At 37.8% G+C, this 25,079-nt stretch overlaps 1 protein-coding gene across 18 annotated transcripts in view; it reads right to left on the bottom strand.

Moving 5' to 3' along the window:
- Positions 1 to 25,079, bottom strand: part of ANK2 (ankyrin 2) — a 617,273-nt gene that overhangs the window by 87,423 nt on the left and 504,771 nt on the right. For all 18 annotated transcript variants that reach the window (XM_058549938.1, XM_058549940.1, XM_058549939.1 and 15 more), the window contains 7 exons: positions 21,877 to 21,975; positions 15,927 to 16,124; positions 12,873 to 12,971; positions 12,226 to 12,324; positions 7,933 to 8,130; positions 5,318 to 5,416; positions 4,513 to 4,611 (listed from right to left, as the gene is read on the bottom strand). In XM_058549938.1, coding sequence (XP_058405921.1) covers positions 4,513 to 4,611; positions 5,318 to 5,416; positions 7,933 to 8,130; positions 12,226 to 12,324; positions 12,873 to 12,971; positions 15,927 to 16,124; positions 21,877 to 21,975 — 891 coding nt within the window. The remainder of the gene's footprint in view (positions 1 to 4,512; positions 4,612 to 5,317; positions 5,417 to 7,932; positions 8,131 to 12,225; positions 12,325 to 12,872; positions 12,972 to 15,926; positions 16,125 to 21,876; positions 21,976 to 25,079) is intronic.

Genomic DNA, 25,079 nt, shown 5'->3' with positions numbered 1-25,079 from the left:
ATTAATAGCTATCGTTTACTGAACGTTCAATTGGTGCCAGATACTGGACCTTATATTTATTGTCTCTTTTAATCTTTATTATCATCCTGAAAATGAGGGTGCTTGGTACATGGTAGGTGTTTCATAAATAATGGGTGACTAAATGAGTGAATGAACAAATGATTGAATAAATGAATATTTTTCTTCCCATTTCAGAGATGATGAAACTGAAAACAATAGCTATGTACTTTCTTTGCAATCATTCTAGGTTCAGATCTGGTGTACAAGATCATGATAGCCAATGGCTATCAGACTACTTTTTTATTATTTACCTGCCTTACCCCTGATAAAATTGTATCTGTATATTTCAGACCCAATTATCCTGGGCTCTAAGTTCTGAGTAGCCCATTCAGCCCTTAAACTTGTATCCCTTGTATGTAGTGTCACTGCTACCTCACAACCAGCATGCCTACTTGCTTCTCTTGTCTTCTCTCTTGTCTACATGGAGCATCCGTGTGCTTGCGCAGGGAGCCCCACGATTCCCTCTATGCTTTCACTGTGGCCTTCCCGTCCATGGGATGTACCCATGTGTGTGAGAGTCTATCAGTCTCAGTGCCCCTCAGTCTGGAACATCATCAGCTCTGCCATGTCTGCTATACATCCCTATGATGGAATGGCCCCAGGAAACCTGGACGTAAACATCAGTTACAGGGACTCTGAGAAACTTATAGCTATTGCAGGGACTCTGCTCTCAAATCAGGTAATCCATGGACATTGGAGGGGCATAAAATAAGTGATAGTTATTTTCCTAAAAATTCTTCCTTCCCATTGTGTTTATACATATCCTACCAACCAAATTTAGTTCACCTCTTCAGTTTCAGCCAAGTTAATTCATTCAGCAAGCATTTACTACCACATGCTGTGTGCTAAACCGGGGGCACTGTGCTTACATAAAGTAATGCCACAGTAACGTTCTTGCCCTCAATAGCTCACATTATATTGAGTCCTCAACGGACACTGTGGCCAGGAAAATGTCCCCCAGGCCTGAGTCCATCTAACCTTTACCCAAAGCCTCTGGTGCGTGAGTATATCTCCAGGGAAGTTGGGAGCAACTCAGAAGCTTTTACATGAATATTTGATTGAAGCTTAATCCACCGTCGTAGGCCCACCCTGCTAGGAACTATAGACCCAGTTCTTCTACCAACTACCAGCAACTCCCTAAACCCCTCTAACCCTCAATTTTCTCATTCATATAATGGAAATGGCCAAGATTTCAAGTTCAGTGAAGGATCAAATATGTTTCCATGAAATTTTTCTTATTTATCTAAAGTTATATGAAAATGCTAGCAAAACATTTTTTCTTTTCTCATTGAAGACCTCTATGATCTTTGTAGTATATTTTATAAAGAAAATTTCCTTTTCCATGCTGAAAATCTAAACACTCTTTGCAAATGATCATATGATTAACCAAATCTGGTTTGCCTCAAGCTGATGTTACAGGGTTTCATTCTAATTTTGAGCAATAGTCCCATAAAACAAGTTCACTTTTCCAAGTTTTTGGACCACATCATGAATGTTTGAGGAGTAAAGGCAGCACACATGTTTACATTTTCATAGCAACAAAACAACTTTTCAGTAACTATGGTTACACATGAGACGTGAGGAAGGAAACACAACTCCTTCTGCAAAAATGTCATTCTCTGTGAAAAAAATCTGAAGTGTTTATTAAAAGAACATGCTTTGAGGTATTTATCTATCCACTTCCCTGAAGGTATATGAAAAGATATATTTACTTCCAAAAGCAAGTAAAATCTACCACCACTTTAAAAAAAAATTGAAAAGTTAAAATGAAATTTTTCTCTCAACCAAATGTCCATTTGAAGGCAGATCAAACTCCACGGAGGCAAATGATGTTATCTAGACAGTATGTTTGGCTTCTAAATATTATAACCATTTCAGCAATCAAACACTTAAAAAAAAATGTGGTAAACGTTTTCAAGTTATGCCAAAGTCTCATGGATTGTTGCATTTATGCCTTTCAGGAGAATATCTGGATTCCAACAAGAATATCCTGTCTGTAGCGCTTATGTATGAGCTGAGTCAGCAAAAATGGTATAGATGAGACTGCCTGAGAATTTGTATTAGTGCTTGTAAATAAGTCTCAAAGTACAGTTTCATGAGAACTCAAGAACTGCTATTCTTGCTAGAGTCAGATTAGAAGTTTTGAATCGCAAATGTTAATAGTATTATTTATAATTTTAAAAATAACTTTATTTTTAATTCACTTAATTCATTTAATTGCTTATGGAGAGACATGATTTTGTCTCTAGTTCTAAGAGGATATTAAAAAACTGACTCTTCCTAAACTTCTTATGTTTCTAATTTCTAATTAGTAGCATCTTGAGTGATGACTTTGAAAAAATCTTAAATGTGTTCACACTAATTTACTTGAGCCCACTCACATAGCTGCAATTAAGGATTTCTGATAGATAACTTAAGAAAACAACAGGCAACTACATATTTCTTTGGACCAAAGAACCTGAGCTGCAAGTTATATTATGCGTGGTGGCAGTAGTTACCTTACGCATTTCTCTTCCCCTTGAAGAGAGCGCAATTTGAGTGCACACTCTGAGTACACTGAAGTGTGGTGTTCTATTCCGACCTCGCTTTGCTGAATGCCACTGGGAAAAACAGTTGGGATCAAGTCAGCTTTGCATTATCCTGGGGAACTTGCACCCAGGCCTTACACATTATTGCCTCACTGAGTATGACCACGTGATAGTCCAAATGTGACAGAGTTGGTAGGAACGATGTAATGTACATTGGTGCAGCCACTACGGAAGACAGTGTGGAGGTTCTTTAAAAAGTTAAAAATACAGCTATCATATGATCCAGAAATTCCACTTCTGGGTATTTATCCAAAGAAAACAAAAACACTAACTTGAAAAGATATATGCACTCCCATGTTCACTGGAGCATTATTTACAATAGCCAAGATATGGAAACAACCTGAGTGTCCCTCAGTGGATGAATGGATAAAGAAATTGTGGTATGTGTATATATACATACATTAAGCCAAGTTAAATAAGTCAGACAGAGAAAGATAAAACTGTATGATCTCACTTATACGTGGAATCTAAAAAACAAACGAACAAACAAACTCATAGATATAGCAAATAGATTGGTGGTTGCCAGAGGCAGGGGGTGGGGGGTGGGCAAACTGGGTGAAGGGGGTTCAAAAGGTAAAAAGAAAAAAAAAATGAAATAAAAAACATAAATGAATTTAAAGTTTACGTGATACTGGGTGTCCTGTGTTCAGCTATCTCCTACTATTTAGGGTGAGGAATCCTTCCCTCAGGGGTGAATAGGATATGATTAGAACATACATCATCTTTTATAATGCACCACCAATAAAAACACAAAGACATTTAAAAGTATGTACTGATAATTTAAAAAAATGTTTTATGAGTGAATTCAAAAAGGAAGCACTATTTGTTATTCTTAGGACATAGTAATCATAAAATGTTCAAGTAGTTGGAGAAAGCATTATAGAGGTTATAGTTTAAGGATAGATAAGATTTAAATAGATAAAAGAGGGAGCACCTTGGGAGAGGAAAGACCATGAGCAAAATGGGAAAATACTAGTTGGGAGAAAGTGAAGCGTTAACAGGCTATATTGTAGGACAGTTGCGGGGGTCATCTGGAAAGTTACAGTAGGTCAGGTCACATTATAAAGGCTCAAAAGAATGGAAGAGAATGAACAGGTGAGAAAACTCCTTAAGAGAAGGAAGCAACAGAATCTGATAGTGTGGAATAAATGTCAGGTAGGAGAGTGAATGATTGCTAAGATTTTAGATGTAGTGAGTCGAGGTTATTGACTTGTAGCAATGTGGGAATTAGAGCAGTGTACTGCAGCAGGTCAGAGCTTTGCCCTGACCCAACTGCCTGGGTTTGAATTCTGATTCTGCCAACTAATACTTTGTGATCCTAGACAAGTTACTTAAACTCACAAGTAAAATAAAGGTAGTAATAGCATCTGACTATGAGGTTATTTAAGGATTAAGTGATTTAATATATATAAAGTCATATATAATATATGAATGACTCATAGCACGCATTTAATGAATATTAGTTTAAAACAAAATGAAAGGAATGCAATCTAGGCTGCCTGTCTGTCTTTCCTCACGAAGGGTAGGGGAGGGGGCCAAGGCCCCGAAACAATGTAAAAGAAATGGGTCAGAACATCAAGATGCTCTGACGGGCGTCTATTGTATCCTGCAGTAAACTGTTAAATCGATGTCCGCCACTTTAACTTTGTAATAGAAGTAGTTCTGAAGTTAACCTACATGGCTGTCAAAGGTAATGAGAATGAAAATCTCAAACAATTGTACAAGTCAACATCACTTATTCAAAATCGCTTTAGAAGAACTAAAAAGAAAAAAAATACATTTGCAGCTACGGTGAGCTAGCAAAGTGTGCGTATGCCTGAACCTTTTTGTGTATGGCAAATGAAAATGAGTACATGTATTTTACCTTGGTTTTTGCGTTGACATTTGCTCCCTGTTTCAGAAGAAAGTTGACCATTTTCACATTTCCATAGTGACAGGCCACAATTAAAGGAGTGTAACCAAGCTATAAATAATAATAAACAAATAAATTACTGCTCTTGTGGTTAGTACTCAGAGGAGAGGGATTAGGCAGAATTTCAGTTATGGTAGGATGGGTAGAAATTCTATGTGATTGTACAAATATTACTTAGCAGATTATATATGCATCGCGTAGATACAAATATGGATAGGGGCAGAACCCTGAACACAAGGAACGTAACACCAGCAAAGGAGATCAGACGTGTGTAACTTAATCTGACAAAGAGCTAAGAGAGAAGCACAAATAACAGGACTTGAAAACAGGGAAGAGAGATTGAGTCTGATAGGAGGATCTGGAGGAGATGCATGAAAAATGTAGCTAAGGTGGGCTGGAAGAATTTAATGGCATAGAGAGGGAAAAGCCATTTCAAGACCAAGGGCATGCAGGCAAGCCACTACAGGAAGAAAACAGCAAGTCATCTAGACGAGCTGAAGCAATAAGGGAGGTGGGTAGACTTAACACCTGCAAAACTGGAATTGTTTTGTAAAGGGTCCTGATACCATGCTCTCCATTTGGACTTGATTCCAGCAAAATTGGAGAACCATTATAGATTTGGGAGCAGGAGAGAGTTATCGTTAATTCAGAATGGACTTTTAAGGAGGGGGGACTTGGACTTGGGGTGACTGAATGGGGGCTACTAGGAATTATCCAAGTCAGAACCTGTCACAGTATTGAGAGCGACTCGCTTTACCTTCGTGTGAGCATCCCGGTCAGCCCCATTCTTGGTGAGAATATCAGCGACATTCACTTTGTCTTCCTGGGCTGCAAGGTGTAAGGATGAGAGTCCACTCTATAGAGAGAATGGAAGCAAAGGGGTATATTTGAAGAAGAAAATACATTGCATCCTCTATAATATCATGTCTTGAAAAAATGCTGGAAAATTCATAGCCTCCCCCCCCGAAACTGCATCTTTTGATGGATCTTGGACTTTCTGTCCAAGATATATTCTCTAGGTTAATCAACACTTGCAGCAAATTACATTTTCTATATTGGGTACTTATATTATGATGTGAGACTTTAAAATAACTCAGCTAATAAGCTTCTAAACAACATTCATTTCAAACCCATCTGTGCCTCCTGCCGAATCTCTTTATTCACTTAAACTACTACTTCTACGTTATAACCATAGCGTAATCTATGTTTTTATCAATAAAATATCATGTCAATGTAAAAAGTGCACAGAGTTATGGGAAATGAGTTTAAAGTAATTTTCTACAGCACCCAAAGATAGTATAATATTTTTGGGGTTCCTCTAAACACTAAATAAAAAGTAACCCCCTCATTTATATATAGCACCATAAATTGGTCAGTTTTATGTAAAATGGTTGGCATATATACATCAAGTAATTATTTTGATTAATTGAATATGTGATTAAAATACAGTTAAGAATTCATAAAAGATGAAAGCATAGAGAAAGGAGGAAAAAGTGGTTTATTCTGCCACAATCTGGCAGCCTCATTACATATGCAAGTAGCTCCCATCAAGGAAAATTGAAATTTGAAGAATATCTTTAAAACCTAACTCATTTGTATGTTTAATAGGTGTCTTTTGAGTACCTTTCATATGCCAGGAAGTATTCTAGGCACTTGAATATATCAGTGAACTAATTCCAGATATGTATGTACCATTTTCATGAATTAAAAATAACACCATCAGAAGCATTGCTTGATCAATTTCATGAAACGTCCAGAATTTTCACTCTACTCAAAATTTTGCGTGATTTGTTTATGAATTTCTTGTGTTTATTTTCAAATGAAGATGTGTTTTTAATGGACAATAAACACTTACACGCCCCCTTCGTATACTGATGTTAAATGAGACAGTCTACCATTGGTTTCATGGTGAGAATATCCACAACAGGGTAAACGACCACCTGAATGTCATGATTTCAGTGACCACAAGGAAATCTATGCCCAGACTTTAATGACTGTCTGGCTGATACACTGAATTTCACCATCAGGCTTCATCATGTTCATTCTTGTTAAAATGCAGATATCTTTTGGAGAGTTAACTCTATAATTAGCTCTCACTATACTTAAAAAAGGATCTCTGGGGAATTTGACAGAGGACAGAGAAGTGTATAAGGGCAAGGGATGTACTTGGACATTCTGAGTGAAAAAAACAGAATAGCACTCTAAAGGCAGTCAAGACAACCTGTCTTTCTCACAGCTCTTTCTAAAGGACAGATGCTACATAACCTATTTACAAATGCTATTAAGACCAATTTACAATTGAGTCTCAAAAGCACTAATTAACTCAACAGTGAGATGAAAAGACATAGTATTTGTATACTTGTGGAAAATCCTAAGAAACTTAATTTTCACTAAACCCACACCATCTGTTACAAAAAGCATTAAGAGATCTAAATTGTGAGCTAACTTATAAATATAGGCTCCAATTTTTAGTTTCTCAGCAGCTGGCTCCAGTGGAGTATATATAAGCATAAGATAGATAGATATAGATTAGATTAGATAGATAATAGATAGAGCTATAGAATATAGGTAGAGAGAGATATATAGAGACAGACATGTACTTGTAAAAATCTAAACATTTTTATACTTGAATAACATCTTTTTCCCCTATATCTCTGACTGTTATTCTCTTACAGTTAACATGCTTGTCTACAAAGGCCATTTTCTGGAGAAAGACTGAAATGATAGAGATGCTATATTAAAAACATTGATTCTCTGACCACCACCACCACAACCACCCAAGCTAGGCTGAAGTTGGCCCAGAAATCTATATTTTATTGAGTTCCCTGCCCCTACCCACCGATGACTCTGATGCTCAGCCAGGCTGGAGAATGAGTTGGGTAGTGGACATGGACCAACAGCTTATAAGCAGTTGTTTGGGGCAGATCCCAGATGAAACTGTCACCTGTCTCTCCCTCTCTCTCTGGAATTTGGAATTAGGACCAAGGGGTTCTACAGCAATCTGGACTGACTGTTTGAACTGCAGTGATGTTAACTCTTGGGAGCACCGGGGTAGCCTCTTTGATCACATACACAGAGAAGCAGAGAAAGCAGATCTACAGAGAGAGGTAAACGAAACTGACTTGCAGGGAAAAGTCAAGAGGCAAAAATGTAGCCATACAGGCAGAGAGTCCGTGAGCCTCTCGCTTCTCACTTCCTTGTGGTTTTCCAGTCCTCATAAGGCTTGACTCCTGTACTGTCCTTGAATTCTGTAAGATATCCTTATTACCTTTTAACACACCCCCCGTTTTTCTTCCAAGTTATCTTTGATTGGCTTCTGTTTACATTCGTCCAAAAGACTCTTGACTAAAACAAGAGGGAAAAACAGAATACCTTGGTTGACATGTGGATATTGGCTCCCTTATCCAGAAGCAAGGTGACCATATCTGTGTGCCCCTCCTGTGAGGCCAGATGGAGTGGCGTTACTCCTTGCTTTGTCACAATGTTAGTCTCTGCTCCATAGTTCAGGAGTGTGGAAGCTATCTGCATTTGATTCTTCTTGGCAGCAATATGTAAAGGAGTATAACCATTCTAAAATAAATAAATAAAACATATATGTATATAATTGTAAGCTTAACAATTGCCCTAATATATATGTCTGAAGGAAATAAGAATCTCTAATCAGCAGAAAAGTTAAAAGTGAGTTTATAGTAAATCCAAATTCTTACCCATCACAAGTTTCCATCTAACAACATCCAAACCTTTGCAACCAATGTCACAAGGCACCCCATTCTACTATGAGACTGATATAAACACAAAAGCCCCAGAGCTTAAAATCTCCCTTATAGTATTGGTTCTCTCCTAAAGAGCAACATAAAATAAGCCAGATTCCTCTTCTACATGACCATCCTTTCAGTACGTGGAGATGGTTTTTGTATCTCCCTTTAGTCTCCTCTTTTCCAGGCTAAACTTCCCCATTCCTTCAACAATTCCTGATAGAAGCCCCATTTCTAGACCTCTCTCCAATAAAGATGACCTGTTCTGGATTGATCCTAGTTTGTCAATATTCCTCTTGAGTTGTACTACCTGGAACGGAATGCTATACTTCAGATATGGTTTTAATAGTACAGAATGAAGTGGAATTATTTCTATGGTCTTGTTATAACACTCCAAATATGTTCTGGTTGGACTCTACTCATTCGACAACTGTTTAGTAAGAACCCAGCATATGTCAGGAAGGATGTCAAGTGTGGGCACACCAAGGTGGACAACACACAACCCCTGTCTTTAAGAGGTTGCATTCTAGTGGAAAAGATATTAAACAGCAAAATTGACTTATATTAACCCTGCAGTCAATTAAAATCCTGAATCTCCCCTTCGTCCCTACAAACTGCTGGCTCAAAGGTAGAAATATGAGGTGCCTAGTTTTCTGTGGGAGTTTGTGGAGAAAACCAGAGTAATTCATACTTGGCTTACAAGAACCAAACTCTAGACCCCGTACTGAGCTAAAAGAAAAAACAATCAAAACTGTGTAACAAGTCTGTAACCTATATTGTTTCCTTTTCTTCTGGTAGAATTTTCCATGAAAAATGTGTGATAGAAATTAAAAACAGTGGCTTTGCCATTAACTGTGACATGCTGAAGAGAAAGACGGCACAGAGACCAAGTGCTTCTGGTAAGACTATGATGAGAGGTCATTTTAGGTCATGTTATTTCCTGAAGTCTAACTGCATAGTGTACCAAAAAGTGAAAAGCGGTTTTGAGAATTTAAACAGTGCAGTCATAAGATCACGATCCTCCTCTACATTATCTACTCTGTCCCCATTTCTCCAAGCAAAAATAAGCATCTTTCAGTTCAGATAAATGATATTTCTCTTTAAGCTGCTGAGGAAATTCAGCAGCTATTCCTGGAAGTCTTTTCAGGGTCTGAGCTCTAGAACATTGCACTTGGACCATGGGCTCCTTGAAGAAAAGGGCACACAGATATTTGTGAGCCCTCTAAGTTTAGGCATCTTTTTTTTTGCTACATTGTGTTTTCTTCAGTCCCAACTTCCCCTATTCCTGCAGCACAGGCCCCACCAAGGGTAGGGAAAGTATCAGAGTAAACCTACCAAGGTGAGGTCAAGTCAGAGACTCATGTGGGGAAGGACAGGGATGTTTTAACATAACAACATAAGAGATCATCAAAAAGTGTCAATTTTGGCAATATAAGATGTCTGACTGTCCAGTAGATACTTGATCTACAAGACCTGAAGAGCTCTCCTACTCCAAGTAGAGTAAAATTTTTTGGAATCAAATAACCAAAACCACCCCCCAATAAAGATGATGAAAAGGTTCTGGAATCTTGTAGAAAGAAGCAAAGAGATTCTAGGGTCCAAGGGACTGTGTGTGCTGTGCGTGTGTTTTTGGGGGGAATTGAAGTGAATAGAGAAGCGAAAGTGGAGAAGGGAGTGAGGGTCCAACCAACCGGAAGACTCTTGGAGTGGCCCCAGACTCGTGCTCACCGACAGGCTGGAGCAGATGAGTGGGAGACACTAGAAGAGCCTCCTGATCATCTACCCCACTGTGAACTCTGGAGTAGAGGATTGCTCTGCCTTGTTTTCTGGACTTTATGTGTGTGCCTAAGAGTAAGGACCATACATTACAGAGGCTAGAGATCAAGACTACATTTGTCTCTTTAGGACGGGAATACACATTATTGTATAATTTAGGTCTTCTCACCCAAGTAGATTTAGAGTCCCTTGTGGGAGGAAAACATATGTTTTATTGTTTTTCTACAATCCTTTCTTTATACACAGTAAGAGTTCAGATAAAGTGTTGTGTTGGGTATTGATCAAGTCTTTCATATCTATGTTAAGAGAGGCCAACCTGGAAAGTTAATGAAAAAAAATACTGGCATGTTAAGTGAGCAGGTATTTTTTATTCCATCAAATAGTTGCTCCATCTTCATTCTTTCATCCACATGTATTGAAACCTACATAATACTGTACGAGACACCTCAGGGATATGCAAATGAATATGACATGATTACTGTCCTCAAGTAGTTTATAATCTAGTGGGAAGAAAGACATAAAATAAATGCAAAATTGATGAGATTACAGAAAAAAGGGTATAAAGGAGTAAGAATGATATATGGAATTATAAAAATTTGCCCTCTTCTTGCGATAAATATTTTATTCTAAGTTGTATATTTGTACCAATAAAATATGCATATATGTAGGTGTATATAGGTAGATGTATATGTAGGTATGTGTACAAAGTTATACATACTTATAATATTTTATTATATATAACATATTTACATACAATATATATGGAATTATACAGAATATACTTTTACCTAGAGTATTCCACTTTGTTAAATATGTATAATATGTATGATTTAAATAGACATGTGAGGGCTGGCCCCGTGGCTTAGCGGTTAAGTGCGTGTGCTCTGCTGCTGGCGGCCCGGGTTCGGATCCCGGGCGCACACCGACGCACCACTTCTCCGGCCATGCTGAGGCCGTGTCCCAAATACAGCAACTAGAAGGATGTGCAACTACGACATACAACTATCTACTGGGGCTTTGGGGGAAAAAAAAATAAAAAAATATTAAATAAATAGACATGTGAGTATATATATATATATGTATATATGTCTATAATAGAAGTGGAATAATTCTCTCTCCACTGCTCTGGGACACAGTGGACCTAGTGGATAAGAGTGCTGCCTCTAAAGTCAGATTGCCTGAGGTGAAATCCTAGCTCTGTCACTTATTAGTCATGTGACTTCGAACAAACAAATTAACCTATTTAAATCTCACTTCTTCATCTGTAAAATAGAAATCATTATAATGCCAATCTCATGGGATTATTAGGAGATTAAATGAGATATTGCATGTAAAGTGCTAGGCACAGTGTTTGCCACATAAATGGTAGTAGTTGTTTTATTACGGCATCTAATATAGCACGAATTTTTTCCCACCACCATAAATATTTTTTCTTTCTAAATAAACCCTAATATGCTCTCAATATATGTTTGCTGAATGAATAAATAAAAGATGCAATGATGACCTTATGTATTATACAACACTGATATATATTTTCAGTGTAATGAGAAGGAAACTTAAACGGTGGGAAATGCCCTGTCCACGGGCACAAGTCTTAGTTGGGGCTGTTTTAGAAGTTGGTGCTACATATACACCAAAAAGGCATTCCTAGGCTAGGAACCTAAAAGGATATATGCTATAGTCAACATGGATGAAACATTTAAAAGGCAAAGAAACAAAGGGTCATTCACATAGCACAGTGAAAAATCTGAAGTCAAGGAATGAGTAACTGAATGGTATGTTATCTCTTAACATGCTGTTCACAGGGGAGGAGAAACCTGCACTGCCTTTATTATGTTTCATTTCTCAAATTTCATACTTCAATCTCTAAAACACCAAGTGTCGGCAATAAGAGTGATCTCTACTGGTTCCTGGGCACATCCCCTTAATGTCTGCTGACTTTTAAAAACCTTAAAAGGCTTTGTGGAAGCAACTGGTAGAAATACAAAGAAAGAAAAAAGATGTCAATACTAAACATAACTATTACTACGACTAGTTGCAGTTATATGACACCATCTGTTTAAAAACCAGTTCCCCTGTGCTGTGGGCTTATAGTTACACCCTATGTCTGTAAATCCTTTTCTGGGGTCCTCACCTTGGCAGTGGCATGAGGGGAAGCACCCTTCTCCAGTAATAGCAGCGCCACCTTCTGGTTGTCATAATGAGCAGCAACATGGAGCGGGGTAAGGCCGTTCTGTAAAGGGTGTGTTTAAGTTGCAGCATTAATCAATTAGCGTTAGCTGCCCTGAAGCTACAGGATGCATGGAAACTGATATCGATTAAGTCCATGTTAATTAATTAATACAGTCAATAGAAAAAAAAAGAATCAAAATAAACAAATACCTAATGATTTTCATATTAGAAACTTATCCAAAACTGAAAATGACTGGTGGAGCTTACAATTAGCACAGGGCATCCTGATGTCCACCATAAATACAGGTCTAAAATGCTATGTAAGAATTACTACATTAACAAAGCAGGGATTCTTCTTAATACAGAGAGGATCTGGGCCCTGCTGTGACAAGAAGACACATTTGAGGCCCAGCTCTAAACGCCTTTCGAATCGGTGTGTATGTGCACAGCTCACGGACAGACATCTCCATCGAGTCCATTTGGCTTAGTTTCATCAGTTACACTCATATTCCTTTCACAAGAGTGAGAAAAATATCTTGAAAGACAGACTTCCAAAGCGTCCAACTTGCCTAAGTTATATACCTAACATGAATTACTGAAACCCTTTACCTTCCCTGCTGAATCGGCAGCAGCACGGCGTTGCAAGAGAAGTTTTGCCACATCCAGGCTTCCATACTTGGCTGCCACATGCAGCGGAGTAAAACCCTTCTGAAAATGTGAACAAAAGTAAAATGTAGTATTTATTTTTGTGACTCCTAACAAAATCTTTTTTATTTGTTAACAGGGTAAGCAAACTATGTTGATTCTCCATTTGGGGAAAATATTAGAAGCATTGAATCTGTTAGCCATAAACCAGGACTAGGATAAAGGATGAAATTTAACACGCAAGCGTTTGGCTTGATAGACTAAACAAAAGAAATTTTATTTTAAGGCTTGGAGACTGAAATTTGACATTACAGGTTTGGGATTTATAAAAGCCATTAGTGTCAGTTAAATGGCCCCAATTTGTGAGTGGAAGAAAAAAAAACCAAAAAAGCCTTTTTCTTGCCTCCAAAATTAATAGGATTGAGGTAATAGCTGCCTTCTCTCCAATCCTTCTCTTTCTTTCTACCCTTTTTATAATACCTGAATTGCAATTTTCTTCATTTAAGTTTTAGGATATTTCAGCAGCCATGGTAAAAAAAAAAAATTATTATTATTTGTGATTCAGTTGATTTGTATTTTCTGCAGAAATAGCAAGATAAATGGTCAGCAGAACAAAAAATACTCCCATGGAAAAGGACCTTTCATCCTGACTGTGACCCTCCTTCCCAGAAGCCCCACACAGTATAAAAGACCAATTCCTTTTGTAAAATACACTCTGTTTCTGGCGTGATGTTGAACTGATTAACACCAGACTTTTAAACATCTCGCAGCTTTAAAGCTTTTTTAAAGACTGCTCTCCTATACATTTGTATGTACAGATTCAATGTCTTGTGTGCCTAACTAACACCCCTCTCTGTAATTAGAGTGTGCTACAGATACAGCCAAGTCCCTGGCCTCGGATCTCAAGGATGGCACGGTCCCTACACCATGATCTCAAATCCATCCTCGTGGCCAGACAGTCTCGCCACATGCTCTTCTGGCCCTGCAATGGGAGCAGGAGAATTCTAAAGCTGACCAGGGCCTGAAAAACACAGAGCAAATATGCCAGGGTGAGGTGGTCTGAGGTATGGCTTCTCCTCGGGACCATTTAAGCCCTTGTCATAACACAGAATATTCCCCAAGAAACAACATTGCCCTTGCACAGTGTCACCACACTAATGATTTTTAACTAAGACGTCATTTTTCTTTTTGCTTCTTTGTGAACATTTGGTACTAATAAGTCCTTGGAGGAGAGTGAATCTTCCGCTTTTGCCAAGTATGGGACACACATAGGAAGGATTTCCTCCTTCTTGCATTAGTCCATTTAAACCAGCACTTGGTGTTACTGCTCTCCTCCCTCCACTCAATGCACACAATGACTGGGGCAGCACTTGGGATGAAGGAGAGTTCTTTGACACAAACCACGTGGTGAAGAAGAAAAAATAAACTCCTTATCCTTGAAGTCCTGCTGGAATAGTGATCCAGCCCCTTTATAAATTTGGAAACTATTATTAGACAAAACTACATAGAATCTTACTGTAGAATCACAAAGTAGAGTTGGAAAGCATCTTTTGAGTCACACATCTTCCTTCTTCCCCTGTGTTAATCTCAACAGGATTTCATTTACTCGCAGATATTTATAAACACTTAAATAGCTTTAATGATGCTGAGTCAACTATTCTTCAGAACCCAGTCAGTTCCACCGCTGAGCTCCTCTGCTCAATAGTTTCTTCCATTTTATTGCTCTCATTGACTAGATATATTTTTTAAATCCTAAAAATCTTTAGAAGACAAGATACTATGTTTTATTCTCTATTTCTGTATTTTACATATCTGAATTTCACTTATTGATCACTTTTATCTGCTGAGATAATCACCCAGTCTCTCTTGGGCTATTACTATTATTATGACTATTATTATTATTATATGTTTGTTGCTTAGTTTCTGATTTTTTAAAAGTAAAATCCTTTCAACTCTTTGGATTTCAGCATTTGAATAATTACTAATTTCTTACAGCATAACATTTTTTACAGCCACGGGCAACTAGATCAGCCATAACTGTGGGTGGGCTGCTCCGACTGCTAAGAGAGCAGGTGCCACAACAGCACTGCGGTTCAGACTTGCAAATGTCCTTCTCCCCCAGGTACAGTATTTCTGTATATTTGCCAGGAGCAAATTGAAAGTGTCTTTTTAATAATCTGAATCACTGTTGTGATCATGGGAATTATTTTGCCCTGTGAACCATTTGCTTGTTCTAGGCTTCAACTAGTCTCATTTTCCTGCTGTTCTGCACTAGTCCAGTTTCTCTTGCTCCACTTAACTGAGTGCGTTCATGTTTCCTTCTAAGTCACACCCAAATAGTGAATTTCAAATAAAATGTACCAAGTGAAGAAAAAATTATTCTGCCCTAGAATGAAACTTTGAACATAAATAAAATTCAGGCTGGTGTGTATCCTTGGTTAGATGATGGTAACAACGAATAAAGTGTGACTCTCCAGCTCAGCTCTGTGTAGACACTGTAAATACCAAGGCAAGAGTGTGGCTGGTAAAAATTAGAGAGTAGAATGGGGTAGCTGATACCAGGGTTGGGAAAATGCAAGATTAAGTACAGCGAACTTCTAGATAGTACTAAAACTCTTAACAAATACAGTTTTGCCAATTTAATGCATATTTCTTCTCCTCAGTAATGCCAGTTCAAGGCATTTGGGAATCTCATTTTTGTCCTCTCGGGAGGTTTTATAATGGAAAGGAAAGAGAAAGTAGCCCTTGCTTTCTGGAAACATCTCAGTTAAAGCACTAGATACCTGTACTAAAAACAACACTGGCATTAATTAGAAGAATGGAATCCAGCACTCTTTATTGAATTATATGGAATCTCACAATCCCCTCTGATCATTTAGAAAATGAATCTAAAATATTCAGAGAGAAAGAAGTCAGTCAGAGGCCTAAAGGAGAGGTACCCTTCTTGATGCTCTGTGTAGTAGAGCAGAGGGGCCCTGACTTAGGATTCTTTTTGGTCCATGAAGCCATTCTCCTTACCTTGGTAGCTAAGGAATGGGCTGCTCCTGCTTCCAAGAGGACTGATGCCACATCTACCTGGCCTTCCCTGGCAGAGATGTGCAGTGGTGTGTACCCATTTGTAGTGGCCGCATCTGGATGAGCCATATGTTGTAGAAGCAGCTGGACAATTTCTGTCTTACCCAGGCGAGAGGCAATATGCAAAGGCGTCTGTTCCTCCTACAACTCAAGTCAAGTGAAAAGTTAGTGCCAGGACAGACCAAACTTCACTGCTAATATATTTCACTCAGCTGTTCCATGATGTCTTCTTGGCATCTCTGGGAACCCCTATCCAAAAGGAAATTATTACTACTCTGACCACAATTTATCTTATACTTTGCTACAAAGGTGACCTGTTTGGTCACAAAATCTTCCTCAGATTTTTTAAAAGTATGTACTTCCATGAACTTGGTCATTGTTTTCTGGGCACACCAAAATGTTTCTCAACTCATTACGGCTTCAGCTCTCACTTATGTTTAAATATAAACCAACTCATGGTTCTGAATAAGAAAGAAATCTAGTCCAGAATTCCTAGGACCTAGATTTTCATCCAAAGCTTTCATTAAGAGCCAGTATTTATTCTGGGAACTGTATCAAGAGAAAAGCATGAGAAATGCCGGGAAAACCTTGTTCTGACTCCACTCAGAAAGCCAAGGATACAAATACCCGTCATCTTCCTCCAGGAGAGACTGTGGATAAAGAAGATATTATAAGCTGATTTAAAAAGATGTTGTTCCAGGAAACGTTGCAGATGAGTCTGGGACTTGCATCCAGGGCTTCAAAGATGAAACGGAACTCTGGCAAGAAGCAAATGGGGTTCACTAGTTGCCAAGTGCTTTTCATTTAAAAACACAGAGAGGATATAGCTGGTATAAGAGACAGGAAGGACACGCTTGAGGAGGCTCAAGAGATCACCTGACTCTAATGTGTAGTCAGGAAAATGTTTTCAGTGTCAAGAGAACCAGGCAAACCATCTCTTTTAAAAAGAAAATTGTGTGGAACCTAAGTGATGAAAGAGTTATATCCTCACAATCTGCCCAAGGGCATGTCATAGTAAAACTGAGGAAGGAAAAGCTGGGCCAGCTTCTGGGGCTAAGAATGAAGGGAGAAAAGATATAACAGAATAGGGAAGAGCTGTTCAAATAAATGCAGAATTTTAAAGTTATAGGAAAGAAAAAGTATTAGGAGGGAGCTACAGGAAGAGATGAAATAGCATTGTATGAATTTCAGGGTGGTGAGGTGTAAATAAATAATAATAATACAATTATTTTAGTAATAGAATTGGAATTTTATAAAAACTTGCAATTTATAAACTTCTCTCATGTATGATGCATACTTGATCTTATCCTTATAATAGACCTGAAAGGAAGGCATAAAATGTATTATTAGACAATTTTCCAGAGAAGAGAGATTAAGCAGAATTAAATGCGTTCTCCAGGATTGTCCGAGGTCGCTCAGCTCTGAAAACAGGACTTGAATTCAGGTATTAGATACTCAAGACACTTATTTGCCTAAACACTCTACAGAAATCGCCACAATAAAATGGCCACTAAGAAAACTAATAGGACAAGGTGACTCGCAATCGGAAAGAAGACTGAGAACACTTTAGGAGACACAACTTTCTCTGAAATACAGAGGACAAAATAGGGGAACAGGGGAATTACAGTTACAAAGATAAACGGATATCAAAACAAACAGACAACAACAGCAATTAAAACACCAAAGAACTTGAGAATAGCTGTTGTGAACATCTGTTGTTTCTGGGTCTCCCTTCTTGGACGTCTGCCTGGCAGAATTCGATGGAGGTGGGTATTACAAGTAACAGTCGAAAATGTGTTTTCAACGAGTGACAGGGAGAGTTGGGGCAATCATGACCCCTTAATCCATAGCTGAGAAGTGGCAATCTCACTACTGATGGCAGCCAAGTAATTATTTAAATTATCAACTACTACGGCCGGCCCGGTGGCTTAGCGGTTAAGTGCACGCGCTCCCCTGCTGGCGGCCCGGGTTCGGATCCCGGGCGTGCACCGACGCACCGCTTCTCCGGCCATGCTGAGGCCGCGTCCCACATGCAGCAACTAGAAGGATGTGCAGCTATGACATACAACTATCTGCTGGGGCTTTGGGGGAAAAAATAAATAAATAAAATCTTTAAAAATAAATAAATAAATAAATAAATAAATTATCAACTACTGTCCCTTGGTTCTTAGACCAAGGAGCATTACTTGTTTAAAAGGAAAAAAATTAAGAAATAAGCTGTCTTGCCCATTTCCTTCAACTTTTGGTACAATCCTATCTGAAAGTGGAAAAGAGAAGCACATACAAATTTGGTAAGAAAGTCTTTCCACCTGTAACCAGAGACATAAGATCTTTTGAAGTTTGGGTAATTATTTCTCTGTTGAATTCCAAAAGTTGAATTTGCTGCCCCAAGCTAAAGCTAAGTCAAGAGAAGCAAAGAATTGGGAAAGCACAGAAGATAATATTCATGAGAAGAGCTAAAAAAAAGTGGCAGGCAGCTTGATCTCCTAGACCTCTTCCAAATATAAGGGGCAATAATTCCCTCATCATAAAGTATCATTGACCGTGGTACAGCCTGGAGCAGGGAGAGCTCTGCCTGAGACCACAGGCTACTGTTTTACTTTGCTCCAAGATAATCAAAATTAGGGAGACTTGGTGAGCCCCAACTCCTTTTACCAAGAGACAGAAATAGCAATGACTGGGACAGAGTTCAAAGATTTGATAAAATGTCTGCTATTAGTTCCTAGCTAATAGGATTCCCAGGAACCAAATCTACTGGCAACTAACTAAAGTTTTGCATGAATTAAGTTTCAAGTGAGTGTAAGCCGAGGGGCTCTGTGATTGCTCAGTCTCTAAAGCAAATGCCAGACCTCCATATTGTGCCAACAGAATGTGGGCACCTGGAGCAGGAGAGCTCCCAGGAGGGCAGGTCTTGGCCCTCACTTATGTCCATGGAGGACACTGGACAAGGAAGGACCTTCCTGAGAGCAGGGTCTGGGGGCAAGCACACTGGCTGACCCAAGAATTTATGCTCCTGCAGCCCCGGCTCTCCAGTCTGTCTAGCAAAGGATTTCTTATGCTCTTGACTGGTGAATAAAGTAAGCTGCTTGCACTTCTTAAATGAGAGATATTATTGTGATTATATGATTTTTTTCATTATATATTGGGAGTAGGCAAAAATATGACTTAGCCTCGTGATTATATAACCATGAGGTATTATTTCTAAACCCAAGGGAGAAGAATGCAGACTACCAGAGATCTCAACCTTGGAGCTCACTGTAGTAACTGGGCATAATTTGTGACTGTCTCCCCTCTGGGCGAGAGTGAATAGTAGAGCAGTGATGTTAGGTTAAAAGGGAGTTTTCAGGAGTGTATCATATGTGGACGTGTGCTGGGAGACCAAGAGCCAAAAGAGAGCAGATAGGTGTTCGTTTTCTGCCCAGTGGCCCCTACACACTTCTTCTGGGAACAGCCTTCCCTCCTTTGGGGGAAGTGAACATCCCAGACTCCATGCGGCTCTAGAGAGGCTGCCAGTCATCTCACCTCACCTCACCTCATGAAGGGGCCACATGAATGGACACGGAGCCCAGGACTGATATTATATCCTGGCCATAGTGATCAGCTCAGGCAGGGAATGTGACTAATTAGAATTTAGTTGTTTGGATGAAAGAGAGAAGGGCTCTCTTTACATCTGAAATAGGAGATAATGCTATGGTGGTTTCTCCTGTCCACAGTCAGAGGATGCTCTAGGGAAGGGGTTTCAGCCTCTTAGAATTGGTGGTAGAGCTGAAAAAACAGACAAACAAAGGATGACACGAAATGTGATTTTTAAATAAGGAGGAATAAAAAATTGAGATGCTTATGTATGTATGTAGACCATGAGACTAAATGTAGTTGCAAAAGAGAAGTAAAACAATAGAATTGATGGAATTCATGTGTAATAAATAAATAAAGGTTACGATATTTCAAAGGAAAGAGTCTGTAGCCAGTCGTGTTTTTGAGGAAGGAGTTTCAGATGGTATCCAAAAAGGTGTAAGGTGATAATAATAAGTTAAATCAATAACATAAAAAAATTGGCAGAAAATGAGAAAATTTCCATTAAAAATAGAATAAATTAAAATTTGAACATTGAAAAATATTAGGCAGTTTTATTTTGAGAAAGAAATGGGAAGCCCTTTTATTATTAAGTGTGGATTACAAAATATTTACCAGGATCATTATCACGATTTCTGGTAAAAATAGTGAAGTTCATGATATTCAGATACACTGATTGACCATAAAATTTTTTTTTTAAATAGCTGAATGCCAGGTCACCTTGAAAGGAAACAAGAATGGGCAGAGCACAGAGGATTTTTAGGGCAGTGGAACTACTCTGTATGATACTATAATGGTGGATACACGTCATCATACATTTGTCCAAGACCATAAAATGCACACCAAGAGTGAAGCCTAATATAAACTATGGACTTTGGGGAATTATGATGTGTCAGTGTAGGTTCATTAGTCATAACAAATATACCGTACTGTGAGGAATGCTGATGATGGAGGAGGCTGTGTATGTGTGGGGCCAGGGGGCATATGGGAACTTTCTGTACCTTCCTCTCAATTTTGCTCTGAACCTAAAACTGCTCTAAAAAAATAAAATCTCTAAGAAAAAAAAAGAGAGAAACAAGAAAAATACCAAGGCAGGGAAGAATACAGTTTGAATAATAAAAGCTCTAAATATATAAGAACATAAAATGCCAGTGATGATTATCAAAGAACATAAATTACACTACTTGTGCAAGGGGGAAAGGCAGATAAAATCTAAAAACACAAGAGTAACGTCAAGGCTGCCCATGTATCACTGGATTCTGCATGAAGTTCTGTGGAAAAAATGCTATAAAATTCATAGAGCCAAACAATGTTGAGCAAGTCTGGAGTGGAGTTTCAAGGTTTCTGAGTCCAACCTTCAAATTGTAATGATAAAGACCTGGAAGTAAAATGACTGGCCTGAAATGACAATTTGTATGACTCCAGACGAATGCTTTCATTCCAGTACAACACTGTTTCTAAAACAAAATCACAATGGTATACTCGAGCTGAAGTGAGTTCTAGCTTAGGTATATCAAATATTGAAGAAGAGAAAGTGTTTAAATACTCCATAAGAATTCCAAAGATGCTGGTGGAAAAATCAATGGAACACGTGGAAAAGGATGTAGAAGATACAGTACTTTAATACAAAATTATTGGTATATTTGGCGTAAGGGAAGAAGGTGTAGAAAGAAACTGGAAAGTGAAGTTTAAAAGAAAAGAAGAAAAAAATCAACCTGTGGGGGAATTAGAAGGAATTAGAAACAGAAATCCAATCAAGCCATCTCCTGGGCCCAAATGCTTCTATTTTGGAATAATGGAAGTACAGAGTGTCTAAATATGTAAAATCAGATAAGAAGAAAAGTAGAAATCATTACAGAAAAGAGGAAAGTGAAGCAGATGAAGGGAAAACATTAAAACTTAGAGTACAATTTGTTTTTAAGTAATTAGTAAGGAATGTCTGTGGAAATTTGATTGGCAGTGGTAAGAAATGAATGTATAGTATCGATATAATATCTATATAATATAGGTAAAATTTGAAAATTCATGAAAATAAAAAGATACATGTGAAAGTGCTTTTATAAGTAAAAAATTATTAAAATCTTAGTCAATGTTGTATTTCTTAGACACTAAACTGTATATTTTTTCAAATGTTAATGTTTGTGAAATTTTCCATTCTGTATATTTACCGTACCGTTTCTTTTTTGCCTGAAAAACTGTTATTGACTTGAGGCTTTCACTTACGTTCCCTGGCATTTCCATACCAAGGAAATGAAGATAGCACCCCCTTGTAAAGATGGAACTCATGCACGCATGGAAGTGACCCGAGCACCAGACCTACCCTGGCTCTGGCATCGACAAGGGCGCCGTTTCTCAGCAGGCACCGGACCACTTCCACCTGCCCCGCCCGGGCCGCCATGTGCAGTGCGGTCTCCCCACGCTGCCGGGAGACAAAGATCGTTGAATCGTAAGTAAACCCACTGCTCTGGATGGTCAAGAATAAAAATGTGCCTTTTTGTGAAATTCAGCACTATATCCAAAGGTTTAAGAAATCTATGAAAAGGCATAATTATTGAGTCTGGAAAAATACAGTTTTGTATCTTCTCTGTCCTCATTAGGATAAAACAAATGTTTTTAAATTTTTTTCAGTCCATGACAAACCAGTGAACTTACCCAAACATCCAGGATCCCCTGAGGTTTAACCTCACAGTCAACCTCACATAACCTGCATCGTATTTGGTGATATAAAGTTATCTTTTATCCTTCAAACCTAAAATCTGTCATTGTCACACTTAACTATGTGCTTACAGCTTGATCCCATTTTAATGAGAAACTCTAGATGCTGAAGATCAAGTCAACACGGTGCAAACAAATCACATCATTGGTACCATACAAAAGTCATTCCTTTCCAGAAATCAAAATTTACTGCTGAAGTAAACTACTATTTTACATCTGATTTGTCTTTGTGTTATGAGACTAGACAATGACTATTCATACAAAAAATCTGATTTGCCCAGGAGGTCCCCTATTTATTATTAATGAGCATATTTAATATAGACAGTTATTTGAGAGAACTACTAAGAGATAAGAAAAGCAACTATTAACAGTGTCATGTGCTGAGGTCACTCTTCAAGGATCTTTGTGCCACATCCAGGTATGACATACTTGTCAGGAAATGGTAGCTTAAGCTGTAGCATGAACGATGATGGTTAGATACAAGAGAATTTTCTCCTTGGGAAGCCTGTTAATGACTGCCTCTAAGATAGAGGGTTTTGTTTTTGTTTTTTTTATCAGCATATTTTAAAACCACATGTAGTTCTGAAGAAGGCAGAGGTTCATTCTTTCAAACAATATTGCAGTTAAAAGGAACAAGTTACTGGAATAGATGTTATTGCTTTTAGTCACCACAACTATTCTAGAAAATAAGGCTGATTTCAACCAAGTAAACCATTCCAAATAAACTAAATTATCTTAAAGTTGGTTGTGGTAATTGGATAATTCTGACAAATTCCAGTGAACAATTTCTTCTGATTCCTTGCACAACAAACCCTTAAATCTAGAAGATTTGAGATGAACTTTAGTTTGGTACATAGCTCACAGTTCATTTTTTCCCAGTATTCAGAGACTCATTCCTTATGAAGTTATGAGAAATTCATTTCAAATGATTTCATTTTGAAAGCATTAAACTGGACATCTACTCTAAATTTCTCTTTTTTGTGGATGATTCATTTATCCTCTAATAGCCTTCTTTTCTGATGACATATTTTGACTTTGGAAAGTAAACGTATCTGGAGTATGTTGTTTAATAAAATAACATATTATTGGAATAGCAATATTCGTCTTCAGACTTTCGATGTATGGCAAGATTTTTCCTCTGTGGACAACCATGATTCCTAACTTGTTTTCTATGTCACTTAAAACCTGCCTCTAAATAGACGAAGCTAAGATCTTCTAACTATTAAAAAAAACACAAAAAACCCCTCATCTTTACTCATTTTTAAGTCTTATAAAAGTATAGAAGTTTTACTAATTTTGATAGAAATAAAGACAAAAATAAATTTCCCTACAAGAAGTTAAGTCAAAGAGACCTCGGGAGTACCTACTCAATGATGAATTTATATATTTACTTTACAAGCCAGCTTTATTAATAAGGGGTTTTCAAAATGTAAAGTGTTTCCATTAATAGTTTTAATATTTCCAATACCCTTATTTTATATTTAAATAAGTTATTTTTATGGTGTTTACACAATTGAAATTGATGAGTTAGATATAAAACCTAATCTAAAGTATTAAACATTATATTCAAAGAAAAGTTATATATACACACATAGTCTCTTGACCTTAAAACAATGGTCTTGTTGAATTCTTATTTAATGGCTCTGGGGTAATTGACTTTTATTGTAAATTGCTCTTACTCTTTTATATTTATATTACCCTTATTTATACAGAAATATAAATAAGAAAATGAAAGAAGGTAAATATTATTTTAATCAATAACTTCCATTTCTTGATTGTTGGGCGCCTCATCTTATTCAACACCCTTGTTTTCCTTATCTTAAGCTAATTAACTTTAAGGATTGGGGAAATCCTTAAACATAATATGAAGTGTGAACTTAGCCATGAATCCATTGATTTGCTGTAAGAAGAGAAACTTTGGTAATACCCACACTGTACTCTGGATAGTCCCCAAAGTGCTTGGTTTTCTACTCCCATGGTTGTCAATAAATACTTTGGATTATGGATGTATTACAACTGGCAGTTTAGCTTTCTAGGTTTTAAAGTACATTTGTGAGCTCTCTGGAAAGGGAACTTTGCAATAATAATATCTGCACATGATTGAGTTATTGGTACACCTTACACTTGGAGTGAACTTTGAGACAAAAACAAGACTGGCAAGAGAATGGGTATGCTCATGTCCAAAGCAGGTACTAAGTTTCATGCCCCTCTTCTCAGTTGTTAAAACTGACTCTGCCAACAGATACATTGACTTCCACTTTGGCTGCATCAGTTGGAAAGCATCAAAGCACAACAGACAGCATTGCATTCAAAAATGCAACATGATTTCAGGCAACACACAAAGGCTCCAAGGGTGGGGTACTTTGGGGTCAGGAAATGACCAACTCTGACACAGCAAGCAGGCAGTCGTATTCACACTGTCTCTTAATCAACCTGCAAAGAGTTTTGGATCCAGATGCTATTTCCTCATGTTTTGAGAATACACAAGTTCACAGGCATCCCACTGCTAGAGAAAGTTGTATTCCTCTAAATGTAGGGTTGCCAGATTTAGCAAATTAAAATACAGGATGGCCAGTTAAATTTGAATTCCAGACAAACAGCTAATAATTATTTTAGTATAAGTATGTCTCAACTATTACATAGGATATACTTATACTAAAAACAATTATTCATTGTTTATCTGAAACTGAAATTTAACTGGGAGTCCTGTATTTTATATGGCAACCCTATATATATGGTGTTTGCTTCCTGAAGGATACATCATACAAAAATAAAAATAAACAAACAAAAACAACTAGGAAACATGTT

The sequence above is a fragment of the Diceros bicornis genome, chromosome 11 (assembly GCF_020826845.1).
Source record: "Diceros bicornis minor isolate mBicDic1 chromosome 11, mDicBic1.mat.cur, whole genome shotgun sequence".
NCBI lineage: Eukaryota > Metazoa > Chordata > Mammalia > Perissodactyla > Rhinocerotidae > Diceros > Diceros bicornis.
The sequence above is the reverse complement of the archived record's forward strand: the minus strand, read 5'-3'. Positions and strand labels throughout refer to the sequence as shown.